This window comes from Macrosteles quadrilineatus, unplaced genomic scaffold, assembly GCF_028750875.1.
Source record: "Macrosteles quadrilineatus isolate MER2022 unplaced genomic scaffold, UCM_ALF_1.0 Scaffold_6__1_contigs__length_79288215, whole genome shotgun sequence".
NCBI classification, from domain to species: Eukaryota; Metazoa; Arthropoda; class Insecta; order Hemiptera; family Cicadellidae; genus Macrosteles; species Macrosteles quadrilineatus.
Genome location: NW_026542599.1, coordinates 22,355,804 through 22,372,104, shown reverse-complemented (window position 1 = coordinate 22,372,104; position 16,301 = coordinate 22,355,804). Strand labels below are relative to the sequence as shown.

General features: G+C 36.6%; 1 protein-coding gene across 1 annotated transcript; it reads right to left on the bottom strand.

The window, feature by feature from the left end:
• Window positions 1-4,090: 4,090 nt before the first annotated feature.
• Window positions 4,091-6,346, bottom strand: LOC128997382 (uncharacterized). Its single transcript, XM_054423018.1, has one exon. It carries the CDS (start codon window positions 6,344-6,346, stop codon window positions 4,091-4,093), a length of 2,256 nt encoding a protein of 751 aa, XP_054278993.1.
• Between the last annotated feature and the right edge of the window lie 9,955 nt (window positions 6,347-16,301).

Sequence of the window (16,301 nt, the reverse complement as noted above, 5' to 3'; positions counted from 1 at the left end):
CGAACTTGTTGTTGAATCTGATTTACAACCCTAGTGGCGTGCTGTTTCGGAATTTATATATATTTAGCAAATCGATTGAACAAGAGGCATATGTGGAATTACGTCAAAAGTACACAGATATAGAGCGGACATTGAATAGGAAGATTGTGTATTTCTTTAGCAATTGTGAAGATTTACCCCCTTTGGAGGAGTGTAAGAAAAACTCACTTGTTGTGTTCGACGACTGTCTGATGGAAAAGCAAGATGTTATAAAAAGCTATTTCATCAGGGGCAGACACAGGAACTTGTCGTGCGTCTATCTGAGTCAGAGTTACGGTAGGGTTGATATGCAAGTCATACGAAACAACGTGAACCTGTTGTGTGTTTTCAAGCAGAACAAACACTACACGAAGCGTATCTATGACGACTTTGTGGGCGCCGATATGACGATTGGCGAATTTGAAACAATGTGTAAGAAATGCTGGAGCGAGCCGTTTGGATTTTTGTCTATAAATATGACTAAAAAGCCTCACAATGGCAAATATATGTGCAACCTGAAAGACACATTGACAAACGATATTACTGGGGGTGTTTTATGTTAAACGTGATATTTTCGAAATCCGTGTGTATGCGGCGTTTCTTTGCAGACCCAACAATAAACGCTATATATACGTGATATTTTCGAAATCCGTGTGTATGCAGTGTTTTTTTAAATCATAATACATATGAAGACATGATGTTTTTTAATGTAAAATTAACAAGGTTTTAATGGTTTATGCTTAATTTTGTTTTCAACCTTTTTTGTGAAATAAAACTGGAAAAGTCGAAACATTTATAGATATGAAAAATAAGAGGAAAACCGACGATAAAGACATTATAAAGACGCTGATAAAAAAACAAAAGATGGTGGATAAAAAGTGGCCCGACGAAATGAATTCTGAGGCAGCAAGAAGAATTGAAAAACTGCAGAAACAGTGGAAAACAGATGGCGAAATAAATCAACAAGAACAGGCAAAAGAGATGAGAACCGTTTTCAGTGTACACCCGACTTTCTCTACTAAGCCGAAAAACCAAATGATACTACCGACTAAACGCGAAAACAAACCCCTAACTGTTAACGAGGCTAGGGTGTTGGATAAGCTGCAGGACAAATTAAAGAGCGATTCTGAAACCGTACGAGTATCTGAGGCCGATAATGCACGTAAACGGGAGGAAATTCAGAAGCCTATTGTTGAGGCGATAAAAGAACAGACCGAAACTATTAAGCTTGAAAGAAAACCTAAACGCATACAGGTCATCAGAAAACCGGCGGACACGTTTCGACCCAGACTATCTAGCACACCCAGTAGGAGTGATGTCCCTTCAGAATCACCTAAAGATCCAGAGGACTTGTTTGAAAATCCTACACCGGCTGTGGAAGCTGAGGAACAGCAAAATCGCTCGATCCGCGAATTCACAGAAAATGAAAATATCGGAAGCATCGCAAAACAATGTCTCGCATCCAGTAATGACAAAACTTTTGGTTTCTATTACGACTTCAACAACAACAAACTCGCAATCGGATCACAGCCTGTGTCGATCGAAAACAACGACATCATTTTAGATAAAACGATGGACAGATATGTCGGAACTCCGGGATTGTGGAAACTCTTAACGAGGGCGGAACTTCCCGGAACACATTCCGACTCGGCTGTCGGTGTCTCGTCGAAGATGAGGCTTATAAGCGCGGGCGTGTTCACTTCGCAGGATTTCGAAAAATACAAAGACATCTTAATTAAGACGCACGCCCTGTATCGAAACAACGATCCTTTATCACGCAGGCCCAAGTCGAGTGGCGGTTGGAAATGGACAAACTTGATAAGCGATATATGGAAGGATTTTAAAAACGACTCTAAAGCACAGGGTAAGGGTCTACTAATAGACTCAAACAACCCTGTGGAATACAGATATATAGACGATTACAACGAACTGAGTGATAGAATAAAGTTCATACAGGCCGAGGAAGAGGCCGGCAACAATCGTTTCAACAATGAGAAACTCGCCATTGTTAAGCTCTTGGGCGATAAGATGGAAAAAGCTATCGCCGGACCAAAGGGTATCTCGACTTTAAACGAGTGTCTAACAGCACTCTCGGAGGAAAATGGGATGAACTCTGTTTTGTCTAAAAGTTGTAAACACAACGGTTTAGTGTCGGACAGAAAAAAATATATACACATGTTCAACAGAAGATGAATTTGTTACAGTTTTCGTATTCTGTGTTGATTTCTTAAAAACGACATTGTGAGGTTTTATATTTTTTATTGGGGATTGAAAACTCGAAATCTATATATAGATATGGAGAAATATTATAATGAGGCATCTGACAAGATCGAGAGGTGTGAATACAACACCGTGCTGCCCGTGTCGGATCTGAACTTTAATTCGCCCAATAAATATATAGTGTTCAAATTAGACCACGGGGATTCGTTCTACGACAGACGCATACAGTTCCACATACAGGGCGAGGTGGTCAAAAAGGCAGGTGGGGCTTATGCCCAAGCGGATCCGATCAGGCTCATAGACAATTTTGCAGCATTTCTGTTTAAAAGAATCGAACTGAGAAAACACAATCAGCTGATCGACTCTGTGGACGAGGTGGGCATCACTAGCACAATCAAGGCGTTGACGACGTACAGCAAATCTGGCGAAAATACCTACAACAGCAGTGGGTTCAAATCGAAATTCGACAAAGGGGGAGGCAAGTTTGAGGCTATAGGCACACTTTCCCACTTGGGATTAGCGTTTTTCGACAGTCAGTTGTACCCCATGTATAAGGGCGGATTCGAAATCGTCTTTACACGCGCCGAGGACAATGACGCCATTTTCCGCTGGACAGAAGGCGTCGCACCTGCTGCAAAAACGGCTGACGAGGGCAAGATTAAAATCACACACTTTGTGTTGAGGGTGCCGCTCGTCGAATACGACCCCGTGAAGAAGGTGCCGCTCATTGAGGGGCTCAGGAGGTTGAGCGACAAAAACGACTTGCAATACAGATATTATACTTGGCAGTGTGTCGAAAAGTTTGGCGTATTCGGCTCGTCGTTTAGTTTTGATGTATCAAACATATTCAGGAATGTTTCCAACCCCGTATTCGTAATCGTGGGTCTGCAGACGAATCGCAAGAACGATCAAACAAAGGACCCCAGCAAATTCGACAGTGTCAATATAAAAAACTACAGTGTGAAAATAAATGGTCTGCGCTATCCACAGGAGCCGCAGAACCTGAACATCACGGACAAACAATATGGCGTTTTATACGAAAGCTACTCCGCCATACGACAGGTGTTGTTTAAAGACGAAGATGTGTACCTAAACGATGCGGACTTTATAAATAATTACCCACTGATCGTCGTGGACACTCATCATCATCCGTTTAGCAGCGACACGAACAGAAACGATGTGCAAATAAATTTGGACTTTACGAACGCCGTAAGTAGTCCGGTAGCCGATCAGGGGACAACCGCTTACGTTGTAATTATTTCAGAAGCGGGGTTCACTTATGACATTAATAAGAATTATATAAAAATGTTCTGATTCATATTTTTTTTACAACACAAAAAGTGTACAACAAACGTTTAAAATACAAACCGCTTTCGGCCTGAATAAATTATTAATATATGAAATGCGAATTACTAATATAGGAATGGATAATTTTACGTCACTGATTTGGAAAGAACACAGGGAACCAAAAGGAGTTCTCACAGACAATTTTGTCAGAAGGTTCGATCGCTATGTCGATTGGAGTCTGCTTTCGAGGTACTATGCCTTAAACGCGCCTTTTGATTTTATCAGAATGTATCAACACCGATTGGTGTGGGCGACTCTACTCCGATTTCGCACATTTTCAGAAAGCGAACTCGATGAAATGATGATTAATTTCGACAACGACTGTTGGCTGGTGTTGAGCAAATATCAAAAACTAACAGAGGAATTTGTCCACAACCACAGATATAAAGTGGATTGGGAGATGATTGGAAAACACCAAAATGTCAGTGATGCATTTTTGAACAATCATAAAAGATATGCATCCGCCGAAAGAGACTACTGAATAGTGTAATTGAAAAAAAAAAATTTAATCTATATTTTCAGCCGCTTGAATTTCCAGCTCTGCGACTAGTTCAATCGGCACTTTGTAATGCCCCCAAGGAAGAGTGTCAATGCCGTTTTCTAAAATGAAGCGTTTATCATCGTGGGCAGATAGAGACTTTTTGTGCAGCTCTATCGAGTAGAGGTTGTGGCCCTCGCTTCTTATGGAGTTCATTGTTTTATAAATGTCCACACTGTCAAACAGGCAAGCCTTATAATCGTCGAACGTCAGCTCGTGTTTTACTACGGATTTCTTCACACCTTTGGCCTTCTTTCCGCTTTTTTTCTTTTCGTCCTCGTATGCGTACATCTTCGACCTCAGACCCACAAACTCCCTCATCACCACACCGGCGAGCTCGTCTTTCCACTTGCCCAAGACCTTCTTGTTTACGCGGGGCATGTCGTAGGGGTTATTTTCTTTGTAGTCGCTGGTATCGAAATGCTCAATCATGCTTTTCACATCTTCATAAACATCATTGGTCTCTATGACCACATTAAGAGAATCAGTGTCTGTATACTCAACTCTAACCCTGTCGCCGTATTTCCTCTTCAAAACATTATAATGGAAGTCGTAGAGGAACGTCTTCGATATATCCAAAACACTCATTCCGACATAAATGGGCTTGTTGAAATAACAGGTGGTTTTGCTCATATGGATAGCGGCCAGGTTTTCTGTGAAAATGGTGCTGCTCTTGAAATTGGGCCGGGCGACCCACTTCTCTACCTGTCTGTCTTGTGTGGCGAGTCGGATGTCCACGCGGTTCCGGATGTTCTCCATAGTTTTTCCAAACACCGAGTTGTTCATGAGTTTAAAGAAATCCTTTTCAAAATCGTTGGCCGCCTTGGTTCTCATATCTGTGTTTAGATCTATATACGACTTCAACCACGGTCCTTGGTCAAACATTATAACTCTATGGATTTTTTTCAGCCTCATCCCCAACGAGAGGTACAATTTCAAGTTGCGATAGTGCAGTACGTATTTTTCTTTGTCATACAAGGTGGTGAGTAGCTTTTTAGTTTTCGAACCCGGAGGTGATCGTAGCTCTGGTGCTAGTGGGAGATCTCTGTGCGCATCATGCAGCTCTTTAGGATACTCCAAATCAACCTCTAGTATATAACCGGTCGAGGATGTGTCTGACACCCCACGTACGTCGAAATTATCTGTGTTCTCTAACCACCGTATATTCCCATAACATAGCGACGACACCATAGCAAAACCATACATATTGTTCTGGTCCAGATATAAAAGATAGGAGTTGGGTTTCTCCGGATCGTAATCGTGCATATATGGGTTGTTGGCCTTAGCATATCGGTGACAACACTGCGAGACCCCTCCTCGAATTCCTTTGGTGATCATTAACACCATCTCATAGTCTATTAACTGATCCAGACTTACTCCTGTGATTTTCAACATGGCGTCCCACGCTAAGCCCGGAGAGGTATAATACCAAGCCGGATCGAGTTTGTAGGTATTCATACAAACTTCACGAAAGTTCTCAATGACGTCCGCAAGGAGCAGCGTGTCTGTTCTGTTATACAGCGCGGTGTATTCTTTTAGGTTTTTAATCTGAAAACTCTCCCACACTTTGCAGGCATGCTCGTAGTCGCTGTCCTCTATGTTGGATTTATTTAATCTGTTGTAAAATGACTCTTTCGGGGGTAAAGCGGTCTCATCAAACTTTTCAATACAGTCCATATAATCGTATGGATACACTCCTTTTTTGCACACCAGTTCTAGTTTATCCCCACTGAAATATTTTGAAGTGTGTCGAAACTGATCTCTGTTTAGGTTGTTAACCAAACTATCGAGGCTAGAAGGCATGAATCTGAACGAATCTAAAAATCGTAAATTTACACCACCGGGAACAACCACCTCATAAGATATGTATTTTTCTTCATTATTAGGCACAACACGAATGTTCTCATTGTTTATACCGAACATCTTTATAAACAGGTGGGTGTCGTAATTACTCAAGTTGTGAACAAAGATTGGTATGAAGTTGGGTTTGCGGAAATTCAGATTACAAACTTTATGTGCCACACCTCGAAACCTCCCGGAGAGATGGTCGTGGTCGAGAGCTCTCTCATCTTTTTTGTTAAAGCGCATACAACAAATATGACAGCTACTAGCACCAGCTATAGTTAGACGATCATCATCTGTTAAACGCATGGGTTTGGCAGCGTCTCTACTGTATAATGTGGCTACTTCTTTAGATACATTCTCAATGCTTTCAACAAACATCTTTGCAGCATCTGGACCAAAATAATCAATTGGGTCCTTATAATCACCCTCACTATATACAACATACAATGAGAAACTGATGGCTTCGTGAGATTGATATTTTTTGGTATACGACTTATCATCCGACAACTCGGGATCGCATGACGCTATGGGTGCTAAGATACTTTCAAAATCGGCATAGCATACAAAGGGGACTCTCATCTTTTTATAATGATTGCGGAAATAAACCCGTGGAGGAAAATCCCCACTCTCCGTAGTAATCATTTTTGGCATTTTTACACGTATAGGATTATGGTTGTTGCAATTTTCCTTGTGTGTTTGTAGTAGACGCTCCTCTCCAAAATGCATGAGGCAGCGATTACATATCCATTTTGTTTTTGTTCTTTTGCTGATTTGAGACCTCACTAATCGACTTAAATTTTTTATCCAACAATAGTGAGTATTACCTCCTGCGTTTTTTAAGTACAACAAATTTACATGTCTGTCTTTCTCATCTTTAGTTATGTATAATGGATATGTAATGTATTTTGATTTCTTTTCCTCAGTTTCTTTATCATTTTTCTTGTTGCATCCGGGATAATCTTCAAAGTATTCCACATCATTGATATTTTCTTGTTTTTCACAACCATACACATTTACAGAAACCCCCGATCGTTTTTCAAATTTTACCACATCAGTCAATGCTACTGGAAAATCAATATCTTTCAAAGCTTCATCGAATTCGTGTTCATGTTGTTTATATTTTGTAACTCTTTGAGGATCCTTTGCAGCAGGATAAAGGGCTGATAAAACAGACCACAAGAAACACTTCTGGTCGTTGTTTCTCACATTTATTACAGCCTCTTTTTTTCCTATTCCATCAGGCAATTCGATATAGCTCGAACCCCTGATTGGTTTGTATTTATTTATGTACAGCTCTAATCTAATAATTTTGCTAAGTGACCAACCAGAACCTTTTTTTGAAAAATCCTCCATTTCCGCTAAGAGATCCCCTATAGCAGTCTCAAAATATTCTGATAAATCACTTGCTAATAAAATAGGTTCATATTTTGTTTTGTAATTAAACTCCGCAATTTCTGGATCCCTCACATAATCAATCAGCAATACAAATCTAACTTTAACTTCAGATGTTTTCAGGTGGTGTTGAATTTTCTCAACAACTAAACTTTTAAGTCTATTTAAATATGTTTTGGGATCTTTTATATTATGATTGTTTTCTATTTGATAAACATTCAATCTCCTCTTAAATGCGCGTTTGCTAAGAGTAATTTCAGCATCAGTAGTCGGAGGATAGTTGGTATTTGTTACAACCTTCTTCATGCCGGAATAAATAGAGGCCGCAGTATTATATATTTTGTTGAATATTGAAGGTGGTGCAGTACCGGAAGGTCTAAACCCATTTACCGAACGTATAACCTTTTTTGGGGGCTGCCCTTTAGGAGTCGAATCAGGCGGAGGTTTACGTTTTAAGCTACTAATCCCACTAGTACTGGGTTGAGGTTCATCAGGAAGAGCCAACCGATTTGTTATAGATTGTTGTATGGTTGGATTTTGTTTACAATTTTCAACATGACTAGAAAGATAGTTTTCACTGAACAATATTCTACAATAATCACATGGCACTTTAGGATTCCGATTAGGATTCTGCGGACATATTTTCTTATGTCTTGATATATGAGGTTTAGAAATAGGTTTATCACAATATGAGCACAACGTAGTGTTGGCCATCACCTCTATATAGAGAACAATATTTTCACAACCAAATAAATTATTCAACCAGATAGCAGAAGATGATTAAAAACATGTTTTAATTATCTACACTACTGATTCAACTTTGACCCCGCAAGATAAAAATATATTGTGAGTCAGAGTAAACCCCAGACTATACACGCTCACTTAACACGCTTCACTAACACTTCTAACACAACTGACAGTTCAAGCAGACAACATACTTTATATAGGTGTCTAGCTCCAATCTAGATTGTTCTATGGTAAGTCGCGTATCTGACTCCAATCTAGATTATTCTATGTTGCGTCATAGTGAGTAGCAGTTATTCAAGGTCAACATTCAATAAATATAAATAAAACTGGACTTCGGAAATATTTACAATAGCGTAAATCTTAAACACCAGACTAGTTACTTATAAGACCACTGATCAAAATGGGGAATAAATTATAGGCAGATTCTATGAAAAGGAACTGCAGAAGACCGCTCTCTGAGTGTCGGACTTTGAGGAGCCCGTTCTAGGACTTTTATCCCGTTCTAGGACTTTTATCCCGTTCTAGGACTGCTCTCAGAACTGCTCTAGAACTGCAGAAGACCGCTCTCTGAGTGTCGGATTTTGAGGAGCCCGTTCTAGGACTTTATCCCGTTCTAGGACTTTTATCCCGTTCTAGGACTGCTCTCACCCTCACCCTGCGCTCAAACAGACCTTTACATAACTACTATTGTGCTTTCTAACTCCATTTTTTTATTAGAGCATATTAAATCACTAGTATAATTTAGGTTTTTTTATGCATTGAGCTCACATTTTCATAATTTAAAACTTACGGAAAGTAAATAAACAAATATGTCTTATAACACTCAAAACATATATTACAGCTTATACTGATTACCTTTTTTTGTCCTAAGGACGCTAGGCACGAGCCTGGGATTGTTTTTCACATTACTTCAGGCTAGACCTAGGGGTTGCGGCATTATCACTTAGATACAATCCATTGGTGACTTGGCGGGGATCGAACCCGGGACCTCAGGGACTGAAGTCCCGCGCTCTAACCACTACGCCAGCTCGCTCCCCTTATACTCATTACTAAGGTAAATATACATAACATATGGTAAATGGTGATCGGTTTCGATTGGACGCTCCAATTATCATCAGACCCAATATGGAAATGACGGGATGTCATTCAGGATGACAAAATATTGCAGCATATTTAATTAAATTTAATTCAATTTCGGATTAAATGAATATTTAAATATACCCCGACCCTTCTTGGGAGATTAGAGTACCCGGACTTTCTTCTAACCACTTACGAATGATGAATGTTTAATGAATACCCTCTTACCGTCCGGTTTCATTACTCCACTTGTATTTGTATGAATTACTAGTAGCAATAATAGGAAATGTGACGGTAATTAAAATTGTACTTTCTATCTAATAAACCTTAATGTTACGGTACCCATTTATTCATTTTTACGTCCTTGACTCATTCATTTAATAATAAATGTAGGAGCTTTTAAAAAGGTTTAAAAAGATAACGGTTGGAAGGCTACTTGCTTAAATGTTTGATGCTTTGTGATATAGCCTACATTCGGCAGTATATGATAATGTATCCTTACTCTTTTTTACATATCTTCAAAAATTAAAACATTCTGCTTACGGTCAATTTACTATTACGTATATATGTCAAAACTAAATCAAAGTTGTCTTGCAAAATTTGCTTAAAACATATAACTTAACCTACATGTATTACTGATGTATGTCAAACGCTATTGTCAGGTTAACTTTGATAACCGTGGTTTTGTTCAAAGTAGGCGGTGTTATGTAACTAATTTGTAGTTTTTTCCTTTCTTATTCATTGGCCTTGAACAGTTTATAGAAATTCCCGTTTAGTTAACGAGATTAATTTTATACTAGTACTGAAAACTATTTGCCACAGCAACTATTTGGATTACCAACATAACAGGTGTTTAAACCATTTATAGTAGATTTATTTTTTATTTTTTACTATATCTACTAATTTTCAGAATAGAATTCACATTAACGGTTAACTTGAATGCCAATAAGCCTCTTACAAGTCCCAATGTTGTTAGTGAAGTAACACATTCTACAAGTAAATAAACATAAGTAAATAAACATTCTACAAGTAGATACAATGTAGTAGCGCGCCCTAGAGGGCAATTCCTGTGTTGAGAGAAATACATCCCTAATAATGACTACCTTGTTACAGGGATGTTGAAGGAAGTGTGTAGAGCTATTTTATAATCTGTGTACGAAGTACATTAAAGACGCGATAATAAATGGGTTTTAAAAAATAAGTAAAGGTTATGGTTGAGTAGTATATGAATCAATACATTTTTATAGTTTAGTGAAATTTAACAAAACTGCTCATTAATCTTAAAGACAGGAGTTTGGACAATTATTTTGAGTTTATAAATTGCTCAATAAATGAGATACACTTTTTAAGTATAAAATAAGTGTGCTACAAAAAAATTTAATATATTTTTGAATATTTTTTCAAGTATATTGTTCTTTCTAATTACATTTTTCTACATTTTAATTAGAGATTGTTAAATCACTAGTATAATTTACGTTTTTTACGCGTTGAGCTCACATATTCATAATTTAAAACTTACGGAAAGTAAATAAATAAATATGTCTAATAACACTCGAAACATATATTTCCGCTTATACTGATTACTAAGGTAAATATACGTAACAGATGGTAAATGGTGATCGATTTCGATTGGACACTCAAACCATCTTCATACCCAATAGGCGATTGACGGAATGTCATTCGGGATGATAAATATTGCAGCATATTTAATTAAATTTAATTCAAATTGGGACTAAATGAATATTAAAATACACCCCGATCCTCCTCGGGAGATTAGAGTACCCAGACTTTCTTCTAACCACTTAAGAATGATGAATGTTTAATGAATACCCTCTTACCGTCCGGTTTCATTACTCCACTTGTATTTGTATGACTTACTAGTAGCAATAATAGGAAATATGACGGTAATTAAAATGGAATGTTCTATCTAATAAACCTTAATGTTACGGTACCCTTTAATTCATTTATACGTCCTTGATTCATTCATTTAATAATATATGTAGTAGCTTTTAAAAAGGTTTAAAAAGATAACGGTTGGAAGGCTACTTGCTTAAATGTTTGATGATTTATGATATAGCCTACATTCGGCAGTATATGATAATGTATCCTAACTCTTTTACATATCTTCAAACATTGAAAATTCTGCTTACGGTCAATTTACTATTACGTAAATAAGTCAAAACTAAATCAAAGTTTTCTTACAAAATGTGCTTGAAATATATAACATTACCTCCATGTGTTAACAATGTATGTCAAACGCTATTGTCAGGTAAACTTAGATAACCGTGGTTTTGTTCAAAGTAGGCGGGGTTATGTAACTAATTTGTAGTTTTATCTTTATATACTCATTGGCCTTAAACAGTTAATCTTGAAATTGTCGTTTAGTTAACGAGATTAATGTTATACTAGTTCTAAATATAGTATTATTAAGACAATTTAAATTAACTAACATTATGAACTTAGGGTAGACGTTGAACTTAGGTATTTTTTTTAGGCTCCACCAAAATTTTGACAGCATGACAAAGCAGAATTGATTGAATATGCCGAATCAATGTGCATATTTGGTGCATTATAATCGTGTTTTAATATCGTAACAGTACAAATCGTGTTACTTAGGCCTATAATAATAAACGCAACTATAAAATTTTTTTCTCTCTTTTGTTAGCATGTTTAAGGGTTAGAGCATAAAGTTTATAGCTAATTTAGTCGTGCTCTTTAATCAATAGGTTGGCCTACGTAAAATACCATTTATCGATACTTATAGGTTAAACAATGCCAACTTGGTTAATAAGTAGTATATAGTTATAAAATAACAGATAAAATACCTGCCTCACAATATCAACTAGATATACAATTATCATAAACATGTTAAAATATAAAATGCGATCTTGTAATAGCTGTGTGATTATTGTTAAGTTGTTCTCAAGGTCTGTAATCTGTATTAATAATTTAGAAACAATTATTAACGAAGAGGTGTCAGTTACTTAATTTTTTATTTCGATTTAAAAACCATTCCTACTCTTGTTTTTACTTGTTTACTACACTACGTTTAGGTAGGTGAGCTAACTCCTCCCGTCTTCAAGTGACTACATATTAATCTACATTTACTTAACTACCCTAATCTACCTAAAGTTATTTTCCTCACAAATCTCTAGAAGTAGGAAAATTCCACAAACTAAAATTTAAAATAGTTATCCTTGGCAATTAGAAACATTAAAAACTCTTATAAGAAAAATTAAGTTTTTCACCCAACACACTGCAATGGAATGAAAAGTTAGCATCCGGCTTAAGTGTAGCCAAGAGAGCATTTGTAAGGAGCGTGGCCTCACATGGTAACAATACTCAAGAAAGGAAAAAGAAAAGTTCCCTGGAGAAGTGTATCGAATGTTTGATAGCTGCTGTAAATCTCCACCATTGAATCTTGCCTGTGCTGACCATTTTAATTCATTGAATATTTCTTCACATATAAAAAATTAAAATAAATATCACTGGAAATAAAATGGTTTTTACATAAAGTAACAGTGATTGCGTTGTCTGTTTGTGGTGTTAAATTGGTGTGTGTTAAACTAGTTTGTAATGAATAAACCTGTTGAAAGTTTTATCAAGTCCCAATGCATTACCAGCGTGATATATAAAGAATAATAACACCATAATATAATGTTACCAATTAGTTGGCGTTATTATTAAATCAGATGATCCTGCTAAAGTGTGGAAAATGTAAATTACCCACAAATTTGGTTCTGGGAACGTTTGAAAAGTCGTCATCAGTTTTGTTATAAAAACCTGTACAATAAAATGTATGCAGCTGTCACAAGGGTAACAATCAATAGGATAACAACACTAGGAAGCGAGCTGGTGTAGCTTTCAAACACTAGGCTTAGGCCCTTGAGGTCCAGAATCTTAATCCTTCAATCCGTCCGATGGATTTAAAATACAAGCTATTAATAATAATCTAATCCTTAGGGCGTAGCTGAAAGTATTGTCTGAAACAGTTCCGATTTAGAGCCAAGCGTACTAAAATTTTAAAAGATTTAAAAAGCTTTTTTCTAAATAGACCATTAAATTTATCTCAAAGTTTTATTGAAATCCCAGTCAGTTTACCCTCTGAAGGTAACAATTGTATCCGCAAAGCGGAAATAAGGTGGGATTCAAGGCTGCAAACACTTCCGGCCGGAAATGGGTTTGCGGCTTCTGTTCTAATTATTCACCCATGCTTTTAATGCTTTGCTTATCTTATATGTTTACATGTACACCATAAATCATATAAACTTAAATTAACTTAAATCATACTATGAATGAATGTATCATTCATTCAGTTCTTATAGTGTGTAAAATTGAGTTTGTAGAATAGCATTGTTTTTTTAGAAATCGACACCTACTAGTAGATTCAAGTAGAAAAATAATAAGGTTTTTTGACGCTAAACAACTCTTCAGCAATTGTTTGAAATCATCCAAGATGGCCACTAGCCTCCAAGGACATCTAATAAGGAGCTTGTTAACTATTTTAACTATGAAATTACCATTTGGCCCTTATTGTTTTTAACACTCGAAATGAAACTCTTTCTGCAAACTTCACCGAAGACCGTTGGAATCCTAAGTAGAGTACAAAGTTGGACGGAGGTTAAACTTAACAAAACTCACTTCTTACATACCATAACTGTATTACGTATGGTTTCTATTTTTTCTATCACATTCTTCACAGTGAAATGTTTGTGGAGTTACGTTTACAGCTATCTCTACAATTTTCATCGTGCTGGGTGATAAAGAAATTATTCTAAAGCAATGTGATGTTTTTATACTACTGGTAATATTAAATTATAATATACTGTAATTCAACATTGAAAGCATGAGGCATTTATGTTTATTATTCAACGTGACGTTGGTCATTTGCCTTCATTATTATTTCTGATTGGCGTCATTTTCAACACACTCTCATCATCTATATTCAATATTTATTTTGGAAATCAAAGCACCTTACAAATAAATATTTATTAAGATGAACCATTTTACAAAGTTTTTATTAGCTCGCTCTCTTATTTATGTTTACTCAGTCTGAACATATTTTAGTATGCAATTTTACTAGTTAAACTTTTGGCGTTTTCATTTTAATGACTATCAATTGGAATATGACGTTGAAATAATTTTATAACTATCAAATCCTGTTTAGGATTAGGTTAGCTTGGGTTAGGTTAAGGTGGGTTGTGTTGGGTTGGGTTAGGTTAGGTTGGGGTGGATTGGGTTGGTTAGGTTGTGTTGGGTTGCGTTAGCTTGGGTTACGTTAGGTTGAGGTGGATTGGGTTAGGTTAAGTTAAGTCGGGTTGGGTTAATTTGTGTTAGGTTGGGTTTGTATTGAGTTAGGTTAGGTCGGGTTAGGTTACGTTGTGTTGGGTTGGGTTAGCTTGGGTTAGGTTAGGTTGGGGTGGATCGGGTTAGGTTAGGTTGGGTCAGGTTACGTTCAGCGATTAAAGAATATACCAGTCAAAAGTTAATCCCGAATATTTCCTATGAAGTGTTGTATTCAAAGTCTGTCCGAGCCCCCATCAATTCTCAGTACAAGTCTGGAATCTCAAGTAGGTCCTACCTAATGTTGTATTAATACTACCGCTTATAACACTTAAGACCCAATTTACATTTTGGACGTCTTTTAAGTTTATTATGAGTTTAATACTTAAACTGATTCAATATTTCTAACAAATCAACTTACGATTAACATATTACACCCAACAAAGTTTATAGTTAAATTTTCCCAAAGGTACAAGATAAAATAGTAGGCTAAACTTAGCATTTCTGTATTAGGAACTAATAATTTATATTTTGGTATTAAGCCTCTAATATTGAGTAAATATATAAAATTTCTACAAATATTTGATCACTATGGTTTGCAATAAGTGAATCATGTGTTTGATTGATTCATGAACGTAGTTACGATATTACTCTTCACTATCGGTTAAATATAATCTATAAGTATAAAAGAGGATGTTTGTATATATATATATATATATATATATTTGTTTGGCAGTGATAAACTCAGACACCGCTGAACCGATTGCCACGAAAATTGGTACATACGTGTAGAATTTCATGGAATAGGTTTATACGCCATCAATTTCGTGATCCGTCCAATCGACTCCGCCCCAGTGGCTCTGCAGTTTCCCATGTTAACCTTATGAGAAATGGAATTAATGAATCTTAACAGCTGTTTCAATTAAACAAGTTGGTTCTGTTCTATGATGTTCAATAGCATTAAAGTTACAAGGATTACCAACAGGGTGCAGCACTATTATTTCTTTTACATTTATGACAACAGCTAATTTGCAACCAAAAGGTGAGTGAGCGTAGCGGACGAACTTCAACCTGGAGGCCAGTTAGCGTAGCGAACGAGCTAACCTGAAGGCAAGTGAGCGCAGCGAACGAGCTAACCTGAAGGCAAGTGAGCGCAGGGAACGAGCTCCAACCTAAAGGTGAGTGAGCGTAGCGAATGAACTTCAACCAGGACGTGATTGAGCCATGCGAACGAGATCATCTTGAAAATTAAGAATTTAAACGGGGCAAAGCCAGCGGGTTAAAGCTAGTAATCCTATATAAGAGGACTATTTGTCAATATATATGACAATTTATGTTAGTGCATTTAAATATATGTAATGTTTTGTTCAAACTGAACATCTCACTAACTATTTAAATTTACAAAACAGTCACAAATTACTTTGCTGTTCGCTTTTGCCTCTTTATTTATTTATTTTTATAAAAACTAAGAACCTAAGATTCTAGCAAACCCACTACTACTTCTATAAAAAATCTATAAAACGTCAAACAATGTGAAATAGTGAAAACGTATTTTACCAACTATAAAAAAAACCATTAAATTGCCCTTTTGCTTGTCCAGGTTTGTAAGAAAACACTATTTGTAACTGATAGTTGGATTGATAGTAATTTATAAACGAGTATAACTTCTTGGAAAACATGTTTGAAATGAATCAAGAAATGCCATTTATTTACAAATACAGTATAGTTGAAAAATAAGCTATGTACAAGTACGTTATGTTTACATTCATGTCACACAATGCTGGACTACAAAATACAATCTAGCAATTTCCCCAATGTGACTGTTTTGCCAAAC